This window comes from Vanacampus margaritifer, chromosome 3 (genome assembly GCF_051991255.1).
Source record: "Vanacampus margaritifer isolate UIUO_Vmar chromosome 3, RoL_Vmar_1.0, whole genome shotgun sequence".
Classification (NCBI taxonomy): domain Eukaryota; kingdom Metazoa; phylum Chordata; class Actinopteri; order Syngnathiformes; family Syngnathidae; genus Vanacampus; species Vanacampus margaritifer.
In genome coordinates, this window is record NC_135434.1 from 22463593 (window position 1) to 22489087 (window position 25495).

The 25495-nt window shown below is 40.9% G+C and overlaps 1 protein-coding gene across 1 annotated transcript; it reads left to right on the forward strand.

Annotated features, from left to right (window-relative positions):
* The first annotated feature begins 3249 nt into the window (after positions 1 to 3249).
* Positions 3250 to 23938, forward strand: npffr1l2 (neuropeptide FF receptor 1 like 2). Its single transcript, XM_077562604.1, has 3 exons — positions 3250 to 3415; positions 19600 to 19699; positions 22939 to 23938. Exons 1-3 carry the CDS (start codon positions 3265 to 3267, stop codon positions 23936 to 23938), a joined length of 1251 nt encoding a protein of 416 aa, XP_077418730.1. The 5' UTR covers positions 3250 to 3264.
* The last annotated feature ends 1557 nt before the right edge of the window (positions 23939 to 25495 follow it).

The following is a 25495-nucleotide window of genomic DNA, read 5'->3' on the forward strand; positions in this document are numbered from 1 at the left end:
TTACTGTAGCTGTACTTAGTAAATCATTATTAATTTAGACTTTTTGTCCAGACTATAGGGATACTCTATGTCCAAAAAGTTGTTGTCTGTCTGCAAAGTGGGGAAGGCACATATTGCATGAATTTATCACACACTTTACCCATTTTTACACTTTTAACATAAGGTCCAGATCAAACGAGTTTCTAGTCCCAATTAGGCATGGGCCGATAACAGGTTTGACGATTAACCGTGGTTTAAAAAAATCAAGGTTTCAATAACCGCTAATACCGTCTGTCACTGGTAAGGAACTCTTGCAGAAATGAGCCGATTTGAAGTTAATTGCCTTCAATTAACTTTATTTTCCTTCTACAGCGAGTGCATGTGCAGTCTTGCACGTTGGAGGGAAGAATGAAGAGAGGTGGGGGGAGGGGATAAGGGGAGACGCTTATTTTCCTTAAAATAAAAATTAAGTGTACATGTTTAGGTGCAAGGTGTCCCCAAGGACATTGAGTAACCTGGGGTCTGTTCTCAAAATAGCTCACCAGTGATGCTAAAAATAATCCAAACAAGAAGAATGTCAACATTTATTTATTTAAATTTAGCATGGTACGCGTTTTCTTAATGTAATACAATATATTTAGCTTAAAAATGAAATAAAATGTGTTGAGTGAAATAAAAAAGCTGTTTTTATTTACCTAAATATTTTTAAAAAGGACATTTTAGAATTGTAATTTTAATACCGTGGTACCGTGACCGCAATATTTTTGCTCACGGTTATCATACCGTCAAAATCTAATACAGTGATACCTTAATTGGTTCCCAGAAAGTGTGTGTGAAGCGAAAAGTTCGTCTTCCAAACATTTATTTCCCATAGGAAACCATTAAAATGAGAATAATCCGTTCCCAGGTCCCCATAAAACATCATTTTCTACTAAATAAGCCTTAAAACTACACAACATATACCTTATTTTATGTATAATAAATGTGCTATTGTATTGTAATTAAAGAAATACACTGTAATGTATAATAAAGTCGTTTTATTTGCCTTTGTGATGGTAGTTGATGGCTTGATGGAATGGAGTGGGAGGAGGAGGGAGGGAGGGAGTTACTGTTTGGAAGGAGAGTCACCTTCCATAAGGACTGTAGGTAACTCAACCTCCGGTGTGGCTTCTCTTCTTTGCTTCTTAGGAGACTCTTTATCCTTTGTGCTGACTAAAAACCTCTTAATTGACACCTGTTGCTTTTTGAGTTGTAAGGTCTTACGAAACTGAGGCATCACATTATCATTCATCATGTTGATGATTCTCATAGCCACAGTCTTTTCTGAATGGTACTGTTCGATAAAAGCCTGCACATCACTCCACTTTGCTAACATGGTCTAGATGCTCTCACTTGATGCTGCAGCCATCTCCTCCTCCTCGTCCTCACATGACAACTCCTGAATGGCTTCCTTCTGATTGTCCTCTTGAAGGCGAATCAAATCCTCTGTGTTGAGGACCTCATCATGGCCAGCAACAAGCTCCTCGACGTCATCTGCATCCACTTGGAGTCCCATGTTCTGTCCCATGGAAACAATGTTGTTCACAACAACAGAGTCTTGAGGATCAAATCCTTCAAAGTCCCTCTCAAGGATGCATGCGGGCCACAACTTCTTGCATGCTGCTTTCAAGGTTCGAAAGGTAACATCATGCCAAGCCTTTTCTATCAGTTGAACACAATGACACACATTGAAATGGTCCTTCCAATAATCCCTAAGGGATAGGTCGGTGTCATTGGTCACGCGAAAGCACCGAGTAAATAAAGCCTTAGTGTAAAGCTTCTTAAAGCTTGCGATCACTTGCTGGTCCATGGGCTGCAGGAGGGGGATTGTGTTGGGAGGGAGGAATTTGACCTTGATGAATTCAAGATCACCTTGAAGTTCCTCCTTCAAACTTGGTGGATGCGCTGGGGCATTGTCAAGGAGAAGAAGACACTTGACAGGGAGTCCTTTCTCCTCGAGATATTTCCTCGCTGAAGGAGCGAAAACATCATGCATCCAGTCCATAAACAGGAGACGAGTAACCCAAGCTTTGGTGTTGGACTTCCACATTACAGGAAGCTTGGATTTAACCACCTGGTTTTTCTTGAAGGCCCTTGGGTTTTCTGAGTGATAAACCAACATCGGTTTTATCTTACAGTCGCCACTGGCATTGGCGCACAGCAGGAGGGTTAGCCTATCTTTCATAGGCTTATGCCCAGGGACGGACTTCTCTTCCTGTGTAATGAAAGTTCGGTTAGGCATCTTTTTCCAAAAAAGGCCGGTTTCATCAGCATTAAACACTTGATGAGGAACGTAGCCTTCTTCTTCCACCATCTTGAGGAATGATTCCTTGTAAGCTTCGGCAGCTTTATCGTCAGAACTGGCTGCCTCACCATGACGAATGACACAATGAATCCCTGTACGACGCTTAAAGTTCTCGAACCATCCGTGGCTAGCCTTGAAATCATCAATGGATGACGAACTTCCAGGTTGCCTCTTGATGATATCCGAGTGAAGTTGCCGTGCTTTCTCGGCGATAATACCCTAACTCACACTGTCCCCTGCTAGCTGCTTTTCATTAATCCAAATCAACAGAAGTTTTTCAACCTCTTCTATTGCCTGAGACCGTTGCTTAGACAACACAGAAACACCCTTAGCCACACACGCACCCTTAATAGCTTCCTTGTTCTTAAGGATGGTAGCAATGGTAGACTTAGCGTACTGGTACTGGGACGCTAAGTCACACAAACGCACACCTCGTTCGTGTTTTTCGATGATCTCCTTCTTCTGCTCGACCGTAATTTTCTTTAATGTCTTCTTAGGCTTAACACTAGCCTGTGGTGGGGTCTTTTTCGGTCCCATGACAGCAAAAGATTTGGTTCGTCCGCCGAAAACTAGTTCGTCAGCTGAGACTATATGCTCGCGAATTTAATGTTCGTAAGGCGAAAAGTTCGTGAGCTGAAGCGTTCGTCAGCCGAGGTATCACTGTATTGGTCAATACCTAGTCCCAATATGAACTGCAGTCTAATCTGTCTGTTTTGGTTTGTCTGCTCTTCTCCACATCTATTTCTATTCTTCAGGAAGAAATGGAAATGTTGGACAACCTGCGAGCTGAAATAGTGGAGACGGGAACTAGATCAGACAACACGACCTCTAAAATCAGCCAAGAGAAGTCTATGAACATGACCTTATTCCCCTATTACCAACATTCCTTGTATGTGGCTACAGGCTTTATCCTAGCATACCTCTTGATCTTTTTGCTGTGTATGGTGGGGAACATTCTGGTGTGTCTGATCGTCTTGGGAAGCCATCATATGCGCACAGTCACTAACCTCTTCATCTTAAACCTGGCTGTCAGTGACCTCCTGGTGGGTATCTTCTGCATCCCGACAACACTTGTGGACAACCTCATGACAGGTAATATCTATGCAATACTCAAGCTTCTTAAACATGTTTTTTTTCTCTTTGGCAAAGCCATTTCAACAGTGGTCATGATGCAGATTAGCATCTCTCCAGAATTGACATATTTTTTGCCTGTTGTGGATGCAGTAGCTCCGCCCTAACTAATTAATGACTTGGATTGGGAACCAGAGGGTTGTAAGTTTGAATCTGAACAACTGAACAAAAAGTAAAATATGGAAACAGAGACCGGGTACAGAGATGCGAGTCATTATCATGGCTGAGCTAGTTGTAGTTCTCGAGATCGGTCTTGGTCTCAAGACCACTTTTTAAGGGTCTCGGACAGGATTTTTGTCGAGACCAGGTGATAAATACACGTGGATGGTGCCACTGTTTGTTGTGTTTTGGGCTTCTATTAGACCAGTACATTACCTTTAGCTGTACTTACACAATACCTGTACTACGTCAATCAGTAGCATCTGACACCCAGTCTGCATCACTTAAAGCCTCAAAGGCCTAGACGCTCAGTCCTCGAGTACCCCTACCCAGCCTGTTTTTCAAGCATGTCTCCTTCATCCAACACAGCTGAGGATCGTTATCAGGCTTCATGCAGAGCTCGTCGATTAGCTGATTGTTTGAAACACCTGTGTTGGTTGAGAGAGACATGGGAATCAGGCCGGATAGGGATACTCCAGGACCGCGGTTGAGAACCACTGGCCTACAGTAGACTCTCACTGCTCTTCCTGAAACAGAGCTGTTTGTTGGTTGTACTTCTGAGATAGAGCAAAACATGTTTTATTGCGACTCAGTGCTTATCTTTGGGTTCAGAAAAATGTTGTGATCTTATCACGAAACATAGGTCAGGGCGTGTGCAGGTGGCCAAGTAGCCTATATGAGGCTGACAACAGCTTCTCTGTAAATTTTTACATCGACCATTTTTGGAGCATCTTCACTGTAGTCTAGCTTTCGCTTGTATGGTGTTTCTCTGGTTCCACATTTTTGCATGTCAAAACGGCTTAAGGTCTTTTCCACATATTTTTTTTTTGTGACGCTCTTACACAGCCTTCCGACTGGCTGAAGTCCATGCCAAAGAAATGTTTCAATCTGCTTAGATCCTTCATTTTGAACCTGGTGGAAAGCATGCTTTTCACTCGTTTTAGGCTCTTTGTGTTGTTGGCAGCAATTATGTGTCCACCCAGATTTCAATTATTAATTTATTTGTTTCTTTAGACTGATAAACACACAGCGGTCTGCTTGGTTCTGAGTATATATATATCTTTCTCTATTAGGCATTTGTGAAGCAATTCATTCCAATTACGTCCAGATTGCCTTAGGTTGTAAATGGTCTTCTGCATGCAGATAAGCTGTTTTAAAATCCATTTGATCCACAAGTCATCTGTCAGTGGTTCGGTGGGCTCTGACAAAATAGTCTCTTTTAAACCCTCTGCATGAATACAGCATAACATCCTTTCTTCCCAGAGCTCATATTCCTACACTTAACTGCCCGTCAGCCTAGGTTTAGTCTCCCACGATGCTCCTGCTGCTAAACTAGATAATATACTTTTGCTGCTAGCTCACTACTGCTTCACCGTGCTAACACGCACTTCGTCTCACATTCATTTGTATTTATATTTTGGGGGTGGGGTGGCTCAGTATTGTTCATTCGGTAATCTTACAGATTCGACATGTCATCATCATTGCTCTCTCTCTTTTTTTTCTCTTTTTCTTTTCACCCAGCCCCCCATTATTGAGAAACGGACCCAAAATGGGTTCATTTGTTTGTGCTAAGTTTGTGTTGTTCAAATTTTTGTTCCATGACTCAAATAAATGAACTAATGCAGCAGCAAAAATACATAGCATTACTACAAAAACAACAACAGGACAATTTTAAAAGTTTCGTATCGATAATTGTGGATTCAACAAACAACAGATTAGATGCACTCTCACGGGTGATATAGGAGGTAAAGATAAGCTTACAATACACTCAAAAAGAAGTGGACAATTTGAAAATGGACAAGGATAAACAGATGGAGCATAATAAAGCTATACAGTCAGATGTTTTTAAAATGGATTATTTGGAAGGACAGTCCAAGAGAAACGTTTTAATCCTTGTTGGAATTCTGGAGTCACCAGGAGTCATGGACTGAAATGGAGGGAAATGTTATGAAAGTGATAACTGAAAACCGAAAAATTCAGCAAACGGTTGATATAGAAAGGGCCCATTGCACAAGAAAATGTAATGAGGACAGAAAAGAAAGACCAAGGCCGGTGGGAGTGAAGCTGCAAAATTTAAGGACAAAGCAGTTTTTCTACAAAAAGCTAAGACTCTTAACAGAACAGAACCTTTTCATAAATGAGGACTATTCAGATGCTGTTAAAAGGAAAATAAAATAACTGATGCCTGAACTGAGAGGAGAAAATGACAAGTTGATTACTCGTGGTCGCACCAGTACACCAAAACCCAGTAAAGGCAAATAAACCACAAAAGTATGAGGTATATACAATCTCCGGGGTATTCAATAAAATAAACTCACTGTAGATGATGACAAAAATACACCACAAGTACATATCAACAGCAGCACAGTAACACAAGGAAAGATGAACATGATGAACACAAATAATATGGACGTGAAAACACTGACTACAAAAACATTTGACCCTGAGAATAATTTGGACCCAGACAATCACTTCTACAAAAATGATTACTGCAGTTTCACTTGCGTTTATTATATGGACGATCAATTCAACAAAAATATAAAAATGGAAAATGTTCTTTCAATTATACATTTCAATAGTAGAGGTATTTACACACATTTTACAAAAATCAAAGAATACCTTAATAAATTCAAAATAATTGACATATCAGGAACATGGCTTGATGATGAAAACAATGAGTGACATGGGACTGGAAGGATAGAAATCGTTTGCAATAAATAGGAAAAATAGAAGGGGAGGGGGTGTCGCAATATATGTAGACAAAGCTCTAAAAAGCAGTAAAATAGCACTTTTGACTACCACCATTGACAACATAATGGAATGTTTAACCATTGAAGTACTTATAAAAAATGCACCAAATGTCATTATAAGTTGTATGTATAGGACACCAGGATCATGTTTCGACATATTTAATGAACGGACATTCTCAGTTACACAAATGATAAAATAAAAAAATGCAATGTGTAGTGATTTTAACATTTATTTGTTAAATCCGAATGGGCATCAGAAAACAACTGATTTTATAAATACAATGTATAGTAATAATATATTCCCTGTAAATATGAAACCTAGCAGAATAGCAATTGATACAGCTACACTAGTAGATAACATATTTATAAATAAAATTGACCATAAAATAGAAAGTGGACTTTTTATTAATAAGTGATTATCTTCCGGTCTTTGCAATTTTCCTAGACTATTTTGATAAAAAAATAAATAAAACCAACAATAACTTACACATCAGAAACAAGACTAAGAACACAACGCTCCATGGCTGCCTTTAGGTTGGATTTAGAAAAACACAATTGGTCTGAGGTCTATTCAAATGATGATCCCAATATCGCATACAGTGCATTTCAGTCTACCATTATTTCTCTATACAATAAACATTGTCCATTAATAAAAGTCACAAGAAAATATAAAGGTCTAAATAAGGCATGGATGACAAAGGGGATAGAGAATGCATGTTAAAAGAAAAACATTTTGAGACTTCCGGTGACGTCATAAGGCAGCATAAACGCTGAGCTCCGCCGGACGAGTTCATAAAAAGCAGTGACAACGATCTTCGCCGACCATATTCAACTAAGAAGTATATGATGCATTTGTCTACGAGACAGAGAGGATCTAGCAAGCAAGAGGCTTCAGAAGAAAAATACGATAAACAACGGAGACCGCCGAGTCCAGCTAACATTAGCTCGACTGCTACTAGCAAGGCTAACATCGAAAGCCAGCCGGAACAAGTGGGACCGCTAATGGAGGAGATGAGGAAACTCCGAAAATAAAACCAAAAAGGCCACACTCAAACAAAAATGTCCCTGGAAAGGCTGGAACAAGTAATGGCGGACGTAAAACAACAAATAGGAGAACACGAAGAGAGGATTCACGCCTTGGAGGAAAGGACGAGCATGTTTGAGGACGGAACAGAAACTAATCAGATTGAGTCACACCCTAAAGAAATATCACAAGCTTTTGCAGAATATTATGAACAATTGTATAAAGGTGTGGCTCAAGAATCTAAGAAAGATGACATAAATAGATTTTTTAAACCCCTGAAAATGACTAGATTGACAGAGGGGGAAGCAACAGAATTAGTAGAACCAATTAGAGAAGAGGAGATCAAGGATGCAATAGCAAGATTAAAAAAACAATTATACCCCAAAAATAGATGGTTTCGGAGGAGAATACTATAACGTTTTGGAGAGTGAACTTACACCCTTGTTGTGTAAAGTGTACAATTATGTTTTGAAGTCAGGAAATCCTCCACATTCATGGTCAGAAGCAATTATCACGGTCCTACATAAAGAGGGGAAGGACCCCTTGCAATGTCCCAGTTATCGTCCCATAAATTTACTGTGTGTGGATTATAAAATATTAACATCAATCATAGCGGCTAGAATACAAAAACACATAAGGAAGTTAGTCAAACAGGATTTATTTCAGGGCGCCATGGGACAAATAATATAAGAAGAGTCTTAAATATACAATCAATAGCAACACGAGATATACAGCCCTCAATGCTTCTTAGCCTTGATGCTGAGAAGGCATTCGATAGGGTAGATCGACAATTTCTTAGACATACAATATTACAAATGAGTTTTGGAGAAGAATTTGCCAAGTGGATTGATGTGCTATATAAAGACCCCAAATCGAAAGTAAAGGTTAATGGTAAATGCTCAGATTTTTTCAAGGTAGAAAGAGGATTTTTGAGTATTTAGAGGATTTATACAGATAGCTTCAAATAAGACACTATCTCATGAGCCATAATGTCACAGTTGGGTAGTGTTTGTTGGACCCCAAAAGAAAAGAGCAGATCCAGCCAGGGCGAAAGTCACTCAATTTTAATCAACCAATGACGACAAAAAGGTGTACGTCGTGGGTAAAAACAAGAAAACAAGAAAACACAAAATCACACCGGAGGGCGGATAAAACAGAGAAGAGTGTAGTATACAAAGTAGATTAAAGAAAAACGCTACTAGTCTAATTACTAGTGGTGTCCACAACACCAAGAAAGATTGCCGCTAGAAAGGTAGCAGTATCAAAACGTCAGGTATGGTGAGTAGCGTCACGGAGCAAAAACGGCTTTTATTTTGGCCTGATGACCTAATGCAGCAGGTGTGTTGGCAGGATCCGCCCTCCAGCAACTGCAAGGGAGAAATCAGAAACAGCTGAAAATCAAAACATAACAGTATCCCCCAACTAACGGACGCCCCCAGGCGGACCACCTGGCTGAGAAAGATGCGATGAATGGAAGTCTCGGATCAGCGACTGGTCCAGAACCCAGGAGCGGGGGGTCCTTCGTGAGTCCAGGATGGCCCTAGCCGTGTAAGCAGGCTGACCGTTGATGACCTGGGGAGGCGGTGGGGGCGCGGCCGGCGGACACAGGCTTGAGCAAGGACATGTGGAAGACTGGGTGCACCTTGAGTGTGGGAGGCAAGTTGAGCCGAACTGCCACAGGGGTGATCACAGAGTCAATTTCAAACGGGCCGATAAACCAAGGCTCCAGCTTTTTGGAACTCCCAGCTAACTGTAGGTCCCGAGTGGAAAGCCACACCTTCTGTCCTGGTTGGTAGGACGGCGCTGGGATCTGGTGCCTGTCCGCGATCCGCCTGTTGCGGGCCATTGTGCGGCACAGGGCACTCCCGACGTCCTGTCAAACTGTGCTCGCCCGGCGAAGGTGGATGTGGATCGAGGGAATGGCAATGCTCGCCCTCCTGGGAAGGGAACAACGGGGGTTGTGTTGTACGGGGACAAACCTGTGGCAGAGCACACGAGGATGTTGTGGGCGTATTCAATCCATGCAAGATGGGACGACCATGAGGAAGGATGCTGATGACACATCGGAGCGCAGCCTCCAAGTCCTGGTTAACTCTCTCTGTTTGCCCGTTGAATTGGGGATGATAGCCCGAAGACAGGCTAGCAGTAGCGCCCAATGATTTGCAGAATGCCTTCCACACCCGAGACACAAACTGAGGCCCCCTATCGGAGACTAGGTCGGACGGGATCCCGTGGATCCTAAATATGTCCCTTATCCAGGATATCCACTGTCTGCAAAGAGGTGGGCAATCTGGGCAGAGCAATGAAGTGCGCCATTTTGGAGAACCGGCCCACCACAGTAAGGACCACAGACTTACCGTGGGAAGGGGGTAGCCCGGTAACAAAGTCCAGTGCCAAGTGCGACCAGGGACAGGGCCCCCCCAACACTCTGTCCTTCTTGTCAACTGGGGACTGTTGGGACAACACCGCCCCACTCCTGTCTCTGAAGCATCAACCTCAACAAATGGGAGAACCTCATTAGGGTGTGTCAAAACCGGCAAACATGAAAATAATCATTTCAGTTTAACAAAGGCGGCCTCGGCCGGCTGAGTCCAAATAAACGGAAACTTGGTAGATGTAAGCCTGGACAGAGGTTCCGCTTTCATACTGTAGTTGCGGATAAACCGACGGTAGAAATTAGCGAACCCCAGGAACCTCTGTAAGTGCTTCCTTGAGGTAGGAGTTGGCCACTCGACCACGGCCTGGATTTCAGCTCTTAATTGGCCCTCCTCCACAATACAGTATATACGAGAAACCAGCCAAACGTGTTGCTGATGTTCTTCAAAGTTTTTGGAGAAAATCAAAATGTCATCAAGGTAAACGAAACAAAAGTGGTTAAGCATGTCACGCAAGACGTCATTAATAAAATACTGCGGGGGGCATTTGAAAGGCATAACCAAATACTCAAAATGGGCAATGGGTGTCAAACGCTGTTTTCCATTCGTCGCCCTCCCTTATCCTAACCAGAGAGTAGGCACTGCGAAGATCCAATTTTGTAAACACGCTAGCGGAATGTAATGGCGCAAATGCGGACTCCAATAGAGGGAATGGGTATTTGTTTTTAATTGTTAAGTCATTAAGACCACGAAAATTGATGCAAGGACGTAGAGTCTTGTCTTTTTCTTGGTGAAGAAAAATTCTGCACCTCGCGGCGATTTGGAAGGCCGAATAAACCCGGCAGCTAGCGACGTTGTAACATTCCTTAAGGGCTTGAAGTTCCGGCTTGGATATTTGGCACAGGCATGTACTAGGTAGCGGTGCGCCAGGAACCAATTCTATAGCGCAATCATAAGGCAGATGCGGAGGAAGAGACAAGGCCCGGTCTTTGCTAAAAACTTCCCGTAAGTCGTGGTATTCCGCTGGCACATTTTCAAGGTTAATGGATTCCATTGTTGCTTTAACTGGGCCATAGTGGGAGTTTACCGCTGACTGCAGGCAATGTGAGTGACAAAAACTCCATCTCTCCAACCTAGGTATACCCCAGTTTATGTCAGGGTTGTGCCTAGCCAGCAAAGTCAGACCCAAGACCACTGGGAGCGCATAATGAAAAATTGTCTAGTTTCAACGTGATTTCCCGACAAACGCATGTGTAGATTCCCCGTTCTATGCGTAATCACGCCCAAGAGGCGCCCGTTCAGGTCATACATTTCCTTGGTTTTATCAAGTCTAACCACGGTTTCAAGGTGTTAACAATTTTCGGGTCGACAATACAATCTTCCGCCCCAGAGTCCACCAAAGCAGTCATCTTTATGCTCACCCCACCCCATGTCATCTCTCCTGATGATTGTAGTATTTTAATGTCTAAGTTGCTATTTGTGTCACATGATCCCGCGGACTGGGAGTACTCACATTGGTTGTTGCACGGTTTTGGCTGGAGCGGGTGCGTATATCAGGCAGCCTTCGACATGTGGCTAATTGGTGTCCGGGCTGTCCGCAATATAGGCACGCCTAATTCCTCATCCGTTTCCTGCGCTCCGCCACAGAGAGTCGTCCTCCTCCCAGCTGCATAGGCTCAATATCATTTCCCGCAGGAGGGCGTCGCCAAGAAGCGTCTAGAGGCGAGGCACCGAAGGATCTCCCCGCGGACTTGGTTGAAGACGGCTGAGCAGCCGTGTCTGCTGCCGCAGGTCGTCGCTCCTCCTTCCGTTCCCGCTGCCGCTCCCGCAATCTTTTGTCCAATCGAATGGCCAGGTTGATGAGTTCCTCCAGACCGGATGTCTCGTCCCGTGCAGCCAGCTCGTCCTTGATTCGTGGGCTGAGGCCCTGCCGGAAAATCCCACACAGCGCCGCTTTGTCGTAACGGCTATCGGCGGCCAAAACGAGATAGAGTATTCAGCCACTGACAAGTCGGCTTGCTTGAGGTCTAGCAAGCGGCTGCCTGCTTCCTTTCCTTTTACCGGGTGGTCGAAGACGTTTCTGAGTTCCGACAGGAAAGCAGGCAATGCTCGGAGCTCCGGATTGGCTTTACTGACTGCCATCGCCCATAATGCCGCCTGGCCGGAAAGTAGGCTCATTGCGATGGCGACCTTGGCGCCATCGTTAAGGAAAGTTTGCGGCTGTTGGTCAAAAACCAGACTACACTGGTGAATGAATTGATCACACCCACCAATGTTGCAAGAGTAGCGGTGAGGATGGGGAATATTGGGTTCCCGAAGTACGGAGTTACCAAGCTGATTGGGCCGCGGAGGAGACAGGTGACGCCCCAGCTGGTCGTGATCCGTCAGCAGCCGTGGAGTCCGAGCTCTGCTCCACCTTCAAGGTAAGAGACCCGATCTGGGCGGTTAGCATCGACATGGCTTCCTTCAGTTCACGGAAGTATTGTATGTGCTGTCCAAGTAAGCGCCCATGGCTGGCCATTGCTTGGCATAGGCTGTTGGGGTCTGCGGGGTCCATTCTGGTCAGGTTATTCGGTCACGGTTGGGTAGTGTTTGTTGGACCCCAAAAGAAAAGAGCAGATCCAGCCAGGGCGAAAGTCACTCAATTTGAATCAACCAACAAAAAGCGCCGACGGCAAAAAGGTGTACGTCGTGGGCAAAAACAAGAAAACACAAAATCACGCCGGAGGGCGGAGAATACAGAGAGGAGTGTAGTAAAGAAAAACGCTACTAGTCTAATTACTAGTGGTGTCCACAACACCAAGAAAGATTGCCGCTAGAAAGGTAGCAGTTAGTGATGGGACGAACAACACTGGTGCTCCAGCACTGTGCCGAGTGCGCAAGTGTGAAACCCCGTATCGGCGCGTGTATCGCTTTAATAAAAAAATCACGTGACCGATACAGGAAGTGTGTCGTTTGGATGTGCCGCGCCAAACTGTATTTATAGGTAGACAAACTGTATCAACATGTTGCGTGTTTGTTGGATGGAGATTAAACTGTTTGCTGTTGCTGTAAATTTACCTGTACCTGTACCTGTGCCTGTTGGATTTTTGTTTGCTACCACTCATGGATCGTTCTAGAAAAGAAAATTTTCACAAGTCTGGAATCTTTTTGATCTTTTGACGCCACATAAGGTAAATCTTTCCCTACTTTGGGCATTGTTTACTGTTATTTTTTTTAATTAAATGTGTCTACTCTTTGATAGTACGTAAAAGGTTTGATTTTTTTTTTGTCAGATAAGTTAACTTTTTATTTTATTGTAGGTGAAGTGTCGGCTCTGCTCCACAGAGTTGTCTTACATCAATAAAAGCACTTCATCAATGCTGAGGCATTATAGATCTCGGCATGGCAATGAAGAGTTGGCAGACACTCCTGCTGTGAGAACCCCAGGTCTGATCAAATTCTCACCAAAACTCAGAATTTTCCAAAATACACAAAAGGTTTTTACAAATAATATTATTTGTAAAATTACAGTCCTTTAACAAGCTTTAAACAATATTTCCTTTTGGCCTGCAGCTCCTAGCAAGCAGGCATTGGATGAGGCTGTGATCAACATGATCATAAAAGACTGTGAGCCACTCTCCCTTGTTGAAAATGAGGGATTCAGGGAGGTCATGCAACTTGTTGCACCCTCATATGTTCTACCAAGCAGGAAGGTATATGTAAGAAATGTATGGTTTGAAAAATCAATGAGTTCTGTTGTACAATATTTGTATGTTTCCTTTTAGACCATCAAGGACTTGTTGGGGCAGAGATATGAGGAGGAAAAGGAGAAAACAAAAAAGGATCTCCAGAGTGCCGTAGCTGTTACATTAACATCTGATATGTGGACCTCGATTAATATGGAGGCATATCTTGCTGTTACTTGCCACTATGTGGACAAAGAAAGCCATGAATTCCGTACATCAGTTTTAGGAGTGCAGCATTTTCCGCAGAAACACACTGCAGAAAACATGGCCATGGTTAAAAGGAGGCTCATGGAGGAGTGGGGCATAGCGAGCAAGGCCAGGTGTCTTGTCACTGATGCAGCAGCAAACATGATTTCATGTGCTCGAATGCTGCAGATACGGCAAACCATCTGTATTGCCCATAACATCAATTTAATTGTAAAGAAATCATGTGATCAAATCGCAGCACTAACAGAAATACGCATCAAAACACGGCAAATTGTCTCATACTTTCGATCAAGCACCACAGCAAAAGAAAAGCTCACACAAATACAGCAACAGGTGGGAACACCATTCCATAAATTAATAATTGGGGTGCCAACACGATGGAACAGCACCTACTACATGCTGGAAAGAATTACTGAGCAGAAGGAGGCGGTCTGGGTGTCACTGACCTCATTAAAAACTGATATTTCTCCACTGACTACTGAAGAATTTGAAGTTATTGAAGAGATGCTCAGGGTGCTCTCTCCTTTTGACCAAGCCACAAGAGAACTATCTGAGGAAAAAAAGAGTCTCGGGGTCAAAAGTTATTCCACTGACGAGAATGAGCCACATTGAGCTTCGACATTAAGAAAACCAGCTGCTCAACAACTGGCAGAAAATTTGAGAAAGCGCCTCACTGAGTCCATTTGCAACATGGAATCGCTCAGTGTGATGACACTGACAACACTGTTGGATCCCAGATTTAAAACTCTTGGCTTTTTTATTCCACTTAAAGCAACTGAAGCAGTTAAGAGACTGAAGTCGGAGTGTGCTGCCGAAATGAGGAGCCATGAGCCTGACCCAGCAGAAGGACCAAGCTCTTCTCATGGATCAGAACCCAGTTCAGGTATGAAAACATATTTTTTATGTTCATGTGTATATTTCTGTGGTTTGTCATTAGTGTATTATCACATGACAGATGTTTTTTTTCTAAAACATTTGTTAGGGCACAGTCTCTGGAAACCTCTAGATATGGAGGTTGGGGAGAACAGGATGACTTCAAATGCAACAGCAGATTCCATAGTTGAAGTCCAAAGCTACCTGGGTGAAAGCAACATACCCAGATCACAAGACCCGTTAGAATATTGGAAAAATAACCAAAGAAAGTATCCACACCTTTATCAACTGGCACTTAAATATTTATGCACACCAGCTTCCTCTGTTCCCTGTGAACGAGTGTTCTCTAAGGCAGGGGAACTGGTGTCCAAGAGGAGAAATCGCCTTGGAGCAATCACACTTCAAAAACTTTTGTTTCTCAATAAAAATGTATGACAGAATCTGTTTTTAGTGTGTTATTACATATGGTTTAAAACTTTTAACAAAATCCCATACAGAAGTTAAACATTTTAACTTTTATTATTTATTTTATTACATACAAATTTGCTATATTTTACAAGCCAACTCATATGAGCATCTAATAAACAACTTAACTCAGCAAGCAAATGGACCAACTGAAATTATACAAAGATGAGATCATATTTTAAGTAAAAGACTAGCAAGTGAATAAATAAAATTTATTAAATTTATTTTATAAATATAAATTCATAAGCTAATATTAAGGTTAACAGCATGCACGTTTTACCATCTTATTTTCATTTTGTTTATCTGCAATGATTTTAGATCTACAGCAGAGGTCACTTTTGAGTGACCAACACAGTGTCAATACAGTTTGTGTAATGTGTCAATACACTCCTTGCGGTATCATCATCCCATCACTAGTTGGAGGTACACTGAAAAAAGGGTATTGGGTTTGTATTTATTTATTTAATTATTTATTTTTAAAAAGAAGAAAGGGACATTATTTGCACACATGAAAGTTGTGTTTTACCAATGTGAATATTGCACAAAATAAAACCATATTCATCTTGGGTACACATACCTTGTCAAGGTCGACAGTTGGAGTTTTTGGGGAGGAGGGGGCCTGGGGGGGGGGGTCAGGTGGGTGAACTCTAGATCAGTGTTTTTCAACCACTGTGCCGCGGCACACTAGTGTTCCGTGAGATATAGTCAGGTGTGCCATGGGAAATTATCCAATTTCACTTAATTGGTCTAAAAACATTTTTTAGAAACAAATTAATTATTATCTGCCAATAACGTGTTGTTGTCGGCTGTGAGAGCAGTGTGGCAGAAGAGTGGCAGTAATCATAAATCTTCGCCTGTAGGTGGCAGCACGTCGCTAGTTGTTGATTGCCCTCTACTTTGAAACAAGGATTAGTGATGCATGGATGGCGGCAGGTGCCTAGCAAAACAAAACGGTGACAGTGATGCAAAAGTTTTTGAAAAGGAAAAATGCTAACTCCGAACCGGACCCTGGACAGAATTCGGACCCAGATGAAGGCCCTTGTATGAGTGGTGGTCAAAAGACAGCAAAGACGGCGAGCTCGACCAAGGCGACAGTACAACGAAAGCTATCTTTCACTTGGATTTACCTTTACCGGGGATGAGACGAAACCGATACCGTTGTGCCTGGTGTGTGGTGAAAGGCTATCAAACAGTGCATTGAAAGTGTGGTTTTGGAAAAGATCCGGATCAGTGAGAAATTTGCATTGCAACTGGATGAGTCTACTGATATTAGTGGACATGCTCAACTATTGGCCAATGTGCGTTTTGTGGATGGAGACGCGATCAGAGAAAACTTCCTTTTTTGCAAGGTATTGCCAGAAAAAACGTCAGGAGAGGAAATTTTTCGCGTCACATCAGAATACCTTGAAAAAGGAAGACTTAAGTGGGAAGACTGCACAAGTGTCTGCACTGATGGAGCTGCGGCCATGGTCGGGCGCATCAAAGGCTTTGTAAGCCGAGTGAAGCAGAGGAACCCAGATGTGATTGTTACGCACTGTTTTTTACACCGCGAGGCCCTCGTAGCCAAGACTTTACCAGCCGACCTAGTTCCTGTGTTGGATGATGCTGTGCGCATGGTGAACTTTGTTAAGTCACGACCTGTGAAAAGTCGCATATTTGCAGTTTTGTGTGAAGAAATGGGAGCGACGCATAAAGCGTTGCTGTTTCATACGGAGGTTCGATGGTTGTCGCGCGGCAAGGTGCTCGCCAGGGTGTACGAACTGCGAGAGGAACTTAAATTGTTTCTGACAAATGAGAAGTCCGATTACGCAAAGCTGCTTGCAAGTGATGAGTGGTGTGCAAAGCTGGCATACCTGGCAGATATTTTTCATCATCTGAATGATCTGAACACACGAATGCAAGGTCGAAATGAAAACTTCCTTACAAGTAAAGATAAAATAAATGGATTTCGTTCAAAGTTGCACCTCTGGCAACAATATGTGGAACGTGGCAACCTCGACATGTTCCCACTTACCAAGAAACTGCAAGATTTTAACACTGCTGCATCGTGTGAGATAATAGTTAAACATTTGAAAATGCTTGAGGAAAAGATGTCATTTTATTTCTCTTCAACCTCAACTGAAAGCCTTGACTGGGTCAGGGACCCATACAGTTCAGTATCAGTTGGAAAGGACATGACTTTACAGGAGCATGAGCAACTAACTGAACTGAGACAAAATCGTGGTTTAAAGCTAAGCTTTGCTGATCTGCCTTTGGACAGTTTTTGGTTGGCTACTGCCAAGGAATACCCCATTCTGGCAAACAAAGCTATTTTGACATTGCTCCCATTTTCCACGACATATCTGTGCGAGGTGAGCTTTTCAAGTCTGACTGCCATAAAAACAAAGAACAGAGAGAGACTGAGAGCTGTTGAGGAAGAGCTTCGTGTGTGCCTCTCGTCGATTCCTGCCAGAATATCTTCTCTGTGTTCATCCAAACAGGCCCAGGTTTCACACTGAGTGAGTAAACATATAAAAGATGACAAAACACTTTTTTCTTTTTGTTTATTTGATTCATATTGAGGTAACTTTGACAAGAATGGCTTTATATTGTTAATATAGGCAACAGAGTTTTAATTTTTAACATTGTCAGCTGGTGGTGTGCCTTGAGATTTTTTCGAAGAAAATAGTGTTCCTTGGCCCAAAAAAGGTTGAAAAACACTGCTCTAGATGACCTAAAACATTTTTAAGCTACGTGCAAACAGCATAGAAAATGAGGGAATGACTTGTTCAAATTTGTTTATTCAGTGCTCGTGATCATTAACATGGACAAAACTGTTGGTATGAAAGAAAAAGCATATGTAATAAATCAATGAAAATCAGACTTCCGAATTGTGTTTCAACATTATTTTAATAAAACTAATTCATGAGACAGGCATGGACAAAAATGAAGGTAATTGTTGCACAACGTTTAGAGGCAATCACGGCAGGGAAAGATGAACGCAGAGACATTTTTGATGAAAACCTCCACCTGTCATTACTAGGCCTGCCCAGATGGTTCCTCTTTCAGCAGAACTTAAAAAGGCTTGACACTGCAAATGTAAAAAAGTAGGCTATTAAGTGAAGGCTTTGAATACTTAAGTACATTTTATTTCTTACTTGTTTTTTTCCCATAATTTTTGCGAAGATCTCGCAAAAACTACTTTCTTGTTTTCATTACGGGGTATTGAAAACTGTAATGAATTTAATCTAGGGCTGGAACATAAATTGTGGACAAAGTGAAGCTGTGAGTACTTTCAGGACACTCTCAATTTAAACTTTTTTTTTCTTTTCTTTTTTAAAGTAGTCCAGGAAAATGTCCTCTTTTAGAAGAAGAATTAAAAATCCGTCATTTGTACTCGCTCACAGTAATAAAATTGTTATGACTTAAGAAGAACAATTAAGAACAGTTTGGTGACACAAGCAGCCTGAAATAATGTAAAGGATTGTTTTTTTTGACAGGACACACCCTACTCCGCCTCAGATTGGCTCATCAGTCCTCATGCCAAAAGTTTGCCAATCTAATCAGCATAAGCAAGGGATACCAGCCAATTAGAGGCAGAGGAGGGTAGGCCATGAATGAACGGTGTACTTCAGGGAGGATTTAGAAGTGGGTATACTCCGTGTACCCGCGCATACCCCGGACTGTTACGGTTTGTCTGGGTCGGACCCCGGAATGCAGAAATGGCGACAAGTGGTAGAAAATTTACTGAGGTCAGGAAAAAACAAAACAAAAAAACAGTAGGCAGGAAATCAGGCAGGGAGGGGGTGGGCTTGCTGTAGAATCTTGATGAAGAAAACTATAACAAAAAACAAAGATCCAGGGCAAACAGGTTACAAAAACTTTGTGGTTACGTCAGGCGTAATGCAAAAACTATTAATGCTAAAAGATATGCTGTGTGGCACTAACGCATGGGATGGAATTCTCTGGCGCCATCCTGGGTGCAGACCAGGCTTCTTATTGAGAAAGGATGATTATCTAATTGAGCCCAGGTGTGTCCCACCAGCTGCCAGCCAGGAGAAAACTGACCTGCCATGCATAAAAGGCAATCGTGACATGGATTACGTACGCCACTGAACTATATAGAGAATGATAACCACTTACACTCATGGGCAAATTACAGTTTTCAATCACCCTAAACTGAACGTTTTACAAAAGGCAGGGGTGGCTGCAATAACCCAGAATTTGAAAGAATCCCCCAAAACACAGTGACTAGACTGAACTGCCGAGAAGGATTTTCATATGAAAATGAAAATCCAATTCTCTGCTGAGAAATATGAAACACTTACATGAAAACATAACAGTATGCGAGCTTCACCTTAGACTATTAATGTTGTTTGCGTTTGGAATGCTTTGCTTATGTGGATCCTTGACATGTCAGGAAGAAAGGAAGAAAGAAAGAAAGAAAAATATATCTGTCTATTCATTCCACCGTACCTTTTAAATATCAACTTCATCTTCTGACCTAACAGAACACCTTTTAGATTAAAATAAATAAATTGACAAAAAAAATACAATCTCAGACTGTGAGTTTTCTTTTTTACAGGTTGGCCATTTTCCAACGTGGTGTGCAAAATGAGTGGTTTTGTGCAGGGTGTATCTGTGTCTTCCTCAGTCTTCACATTGGTGGCAATAGCCATCGAAAGGTTTGTTTTATTTATTATTTTTACTGATATGCATGCACTGCTTACATAAATAGTTTACAGGATTTAAAAGAACAAAAATGAACCTTCTTTTAATTGCCCCAATTACCTATTAACCCTAATTAATCAAACGAGTACACTTACAAATGATTAAAAAAAATCCTGCTTCTTTTTTTTAAACCAGGTTGGTCCCATCAAGATAAAAACCTTGTTTACAAGAGAGACACGCAGCAGCAAAAATGCAAAGTTAGACATACAAAAGAGAGACAAAGTACAATTTACAAAGCACAACTTTATGGATAGCTAAGTATCAATTGTTTAAACAGATTGAGCTAAAACATCAACATTCTGCTTCCATGTCTTGCATTTTTGATTTACCAGCATATAAGGAAAATTAGTTCCTAGAGATTTAAGTCTTTCTGAAACAGATTCCAAACTGAGGGTGCAGAGTAACCAAAAGCCTTTCTCCCAATTCCTGACCGAGCATTTGGAAAAGAGAACATAAAAAGAGAGCACAATCAATACTGTTCAGTAATTCTCTGCCTGATTTAAAAAAAAATAAACACATTGGTTACATCATTATGAATTAACCTGCATGTCACCAACGTAGGCCATCCAACAACTCACATTAATGAGACAGAGCTGAACCATTTTTAATGATCCTCAAAGATGCATGCTAGGCAGTATAAATCAGATTTATGTACTGTATAAATGATCACCATCATCTAAAACAAAAGTTGCAGCAACAAGCACTTTTTTAGATAAAAAGAAAAACACAACTTGTTTGTGAAATAAAAACCCAGTAGCCGACGTGGCTTTTAAGAGATTTGTCAATCATGCTCAAGAGTATGATTTTTAGATATGGTAAAAAACAAACAAGCAAACAACAGCAACAACAACAACAAATCGTTGCTAATTGATAATTTAGCAACATTTACACAACTAACATTTAGCACCTCATGTTCTATGCTTTTATTCTAAAAGACAAACTCCCACCAATTCTTATTGTTGTCAATTGTGATCTTGTATGTGTTATGTGATGGGCAATGATGTCCCCTCTGTAAGCAGTTTGTGACGATGATGAATTTTCCTATAATTTAATAATTATACAGTATATATATATATAAATAATACAGCAAAAAAAAAAAATAATAATAATAATATATATATATATATATAAAATCACCTTTTACTTAATCAACTTGGCGCTCAATAGACATAAACAGACCAAGGCAATTGCAGTAATTGTGTGTCCCCATTTACTTTTACTGACGCATACGGTCAAACAAGGTACACATAATAGCGACTGAGTCACAACTTGTTTCTTTCAGCCAGTCAGTCACCAGAGAATGCGTCTAAATCACACAGTTTCCCTAACAATGAACGATTTTGGGTTGTACATACTGGCTTTCTGTGTATCATGGCTTAGCCAAAGCGTAATGGTCCATTTGGCCTGACGACATGTGATGTTTTTGTTGCATTTAAAAAGTGTCATCGGAAAAGAGAGCATGAGAAATCTGTGCACCAAGAGTACTGTATACAATGCATTGTGCAGTGCGTTACTATGATTGTAACAGCATTAAGATTATTAAAATAATGGATACTGCACCCTATAATGTAAATAACGCCTGGAAATATAAAATTGCACTTAACTTGATACAAAATTCAATAAAACCCAATAATGCAAATAATTTCACCAATAATGGAATAAAAAATCCTTACATTATTGGGGATTTATTAAATTTTCAAGCAGGTCTTTTCCCCCCTCAAAACTGATCATGTAACACTTGACAGATCATGTAACATTTGTTCATTTTCAATGCAAAGTTCTACATTGTGTGTTGAGAATCTAAGACTATTATTTACATTCACAGCAAAAATTGGAGTGTTAAAATTTTGGTGTTTAATGTTTCAGTGCTGATTTCAAACCTTTAGTGTATTTTTAACACTGATTTAAATGGAAGTCGATGTTGGAGTTGAATTATTTAGTGTTAAACCAACTCTCCAGAGAGTTCATCAAAATAAGCTCTGCCCGCTTAATTTGAACTACTCTGCCACACAGACATCTGGGATATGACATCATGAAAATGATAAAATAATGTAATAAGGTATTGCATAATTCAGTAAAAATTAGGGATGTTCGATTTTTTAGACCGATTTGATACTCAAATCTGCAGTACTCACAATACGATACCAAGTGCCGATACAATTAGAACTTATGATCATAAAATTTCCCCCCCCGAAAAAAATGACATATACTGTATATATCAATTATAGCAAATTTCCTTAAAATTAATGGCAATTATATTTTTTCAGTTTGCTCATACAAGTCATTTTGCATAGAGCACACAATAAAATGAAATAAAAAAAAATTCAATAAATAAGATGAAACATATAATCCAGTGGCCAGAAAAAAAAAGTCCCAATCAAAATATGTGGTTGTACAACTTCTTTTTAAGAGAATACAGTGAAGTGTAAATAATTAAATTCAAAATGATAGTGTTTCAAGTAATTTAGTAATATCTACCATGTTAAGAATTCTTCAGGCTATTTAGTGTGTGATGTTTAATTATATCTTGTTTTGAAATCCATACTTTTAATTTGGAAGTATTGTACTGTATTTCCGTTTCCTGTTTCACGTTCTCCATTCGTCATTTATCTCATAGCAGTGCAGTAGTCAATGACGATATGCAATATACAAGGATCCGTCTGCACTTCAGAGCTAATGAAGTTGTTGAGTACAACTGAAGACTTACGTGCTCTCTAGTCTTACTGGAGCCCGCTGTGGCGGTCAATTAATGCAAAATAACCATTTCAGCCTTTAGTTCCTGACCAAAAAACGTCCGCTACCACTATCGATATCCGTCACAAGTACAGATACCGTGAAATGTGTCCTTGTATTGGCCCTATACCGATACCTGGTATCGGTACTCCCCCATCCCTAGTAAAAATGGAATTACAATATCACTCAGGATTTTTTTTATCGTTTACATTATTGGTGAAATTATTTAATAATAGGGTGTTACACTGTGTTACAGAAAAAAGAGAGGGGGGGGGGGGTTTGAAAAAAAGAACGCAATAAAATGGCAACACTTTTGTAACCTGCCATTCCCAAAACTTGATAAGAACAAAATTCTGGCAAAAAGTGGAAAAACAAAGCTTTGATTGGACGCCTTGAAAAAAGATCTTGAGATGTCTTACTTTTTGATTTATTGAAGTATGTGTCCTTTTGTAACCAACAGGTTTCGCTGCATTGTGTATGTACACAACAAGTCAACCATAGTCACTGCCAAGGCAGCGATTGTTTTCATCTGGCTAATAGCAATGGCAATCATGTGTCCAGCTGCAGTCGCGCTGACTGTGGAGGAAATCCCTTTGCACTTCATGGTCTACAATGACGACTTCAAACAAACAATACCCCTTTACACCTGCTATGAAAACTTTGCCAACCCAAAGATGACAAAGGTTTACACTGCAGTTCTTTTTGCTCTCATCTACCTGAGTCCATTGATGGTCATCACACTTATGTACGGTACCATCGGTGCCAAATTATGCTCATCAGTGGTCGCTAACAGAATTCCACAGGCGGCCAACATCCACGTCAGGGGAAGGAGACGGGCTAAGCAGATGTTCTCAAAGAAAAAGATTCAGGCCATAAAGATGCTGATCCTTGTGACCTTGCTTTTCATGTTGTCATGGTTACCACTCTGGACCCTCATGATGATGGCAGACTATGCAGGCTTGGACAGAGACCAGCTGGATCTATTGAACAGCTACATCTTCCCCTTTGCTCACTGGCTGGCGTTCGCCAATTCCAGCATCAACCCGGTAATTTACGGCTATTATAACGAGAACTTTAAAAAAGGATTCCAAGCCGTGTGCAATTCTTCAACCTTCTCAAGTCTAGTGCAGTGGGACCTGTGGCGGAGAATGACCACATGTCTCAGGAGTAAAAGGTCTGTGCAAGTACCTTTGGAAGGTACCAATTGCAGAAATAGCAGCGGCAATAACAACCAGCTGTTATTTGTAGTGGGAGGCAGAGTCCACAATGACAAGTTCAACACTGACAAACACGAGCTGAGAAGGAGTACAAGGGTGGGCTGTGTGGGGGTCCGGTCAGGGAGGAATGTTTCGCACCAAGGGATAGAAATGGCAACAATAAAAGTGAAGAGCAGCGACAGTGAGGCGTTGGGGAAGGTCAGCCCGCCCTCGGTTTCAATGTATCAAGCGTGGGAGAACTGAATTCACTATACAGCTATACTGAAAAAAATCAAACATTGCATGAACTTGAATAAATTGAGCAATCACTCAATACTTGGCTTTGTCTCATGTAAACTATGGATTTAGGGCAACCTGAAATTTTTAACCTTTCAAATGGTCTGAAATTAAAATAAATTGGCTTTATTACTTAAATCAAATAATCTTTTCAGTTTAATCTGGAAGTTTTTTCTTCATTTAAACAGTTTTTGAATCTTGAAACAAGGCTTAAAATTCCAGCTCTGTTCCTGTGTGGAGTTTGTGTGTTCTTAAGACCTTTCTGGTTTAACTGTCTGAAACAACTATTTACACGAAGTAATAAAGCCAACTTGAAATAATGAAGAAAATAGTTTACACTTAATTAAGAATTTCAAGTTGCACCAAATGAATTATTTACACGAATCAAAGCTCAAATATTAGGTGTGATGGATTGCTTCAATTTATTTTCAATTCATACAATATAGGATTTTTTTCAGTTTAAAAACTTAGCATAGTTGTATTGCAGCCTGAAGTTAGGAGGGGACATCCATTAAACTGCAACATTGCTGAGCTATTACAAACATTACATACACCGTTAAGAAGTATTTTCTCGTTTCTCAAATGCTTACTTTTATGCAGCTTCTCCACTTAAATCTTTAAGATCATCAAACAAATGTAAATATAAGTGAAACATTAACCAAGCAAAAATAAAACGCAGCTTTTAACTTATTCACTCACAGCTATTTTCACTGAAACAACCCCCTTGGCTCCTGGCTGTTACTGGATTTTGAATGATTTTGCAAGGCCCACAGAATATTTTATATATTGCTATAAAAACATGAAACCTACCAAAACAAAGGTGAGAGTCTCTTCTTTCGTTTTTATATTTCTATTTATCCATTTTGCAGCAATTAGCATTAGAATATAGCTAAGTTTCATCATTATTCACAAATCTATTTAGAATTGTGAGAAAATTAGCTTTTTTTCAACATGGCCCTGGTTGAGCACCTGCTGGCCATTTGTGTAATAACTACCATTTCTTCAAACGTTCTTTGCAGTTGAGAGGCTGCATCAAAGCCTTCTGTATACTCTAGCATAAAAAACATTTTGGAAAAAACAAACAAAAAAACATATAAATATGTCTTTGGGACACGTTTACATGTTTGGGGAGCAAATGAGTTAAATGGTCATATTATTAAGGAGAACAAATATTTTAAGCTACCTGGCCCTGTGTAAAAAACATTTTTCACCCCTTGTTAAATCAAGAATTAACTGCTGGTAATCTTTTTTAAAAAAATTTTTTAAAGCTTGTTTCATTTTCACTGACCATACCCAATCCTATTCACCTCCAGACCAATCCAGGGCACACACAGACCAACAACTATTTACACTCAGTCACACCTAGGGCCAATTCAGAATGTTCAAATAACCTGCCATGCATGTCTTTTGGAACGTTGGAGGAAACCGGAGTACCCAGAGAAAACCCACACAGGCACGGAGAGAACATGCAAACTCCACCCAGGAAAGCCAAAGCCCGGACTCAATCTCACGTCCTCAGCACTG

Bases quoted from the DNA above. Each gene is read 5' to 3' on its own strand.
- npffr1l2 (XM_077562604.1), top strand. From the start codon at position 3,265: ATGGTGGGGAACATTCTGGTGTGTCTGATCGTCTTGGGAAGCCATCAT. The intron at 3,416-19,599 runs GTAATATCTATG...TCTTTTTTACAG, and splicing joins TGTGGACAACCTCATGACAG to GTTGGCCATTTTCCAACGTG. The intron at 19,700-22,938 runs GTTTGTTTTATT...TGTAACCAACAG, and splicing joins GTGGCAATAGCCATCGAAAG to GTTTCGCTGCATTGTGTATG.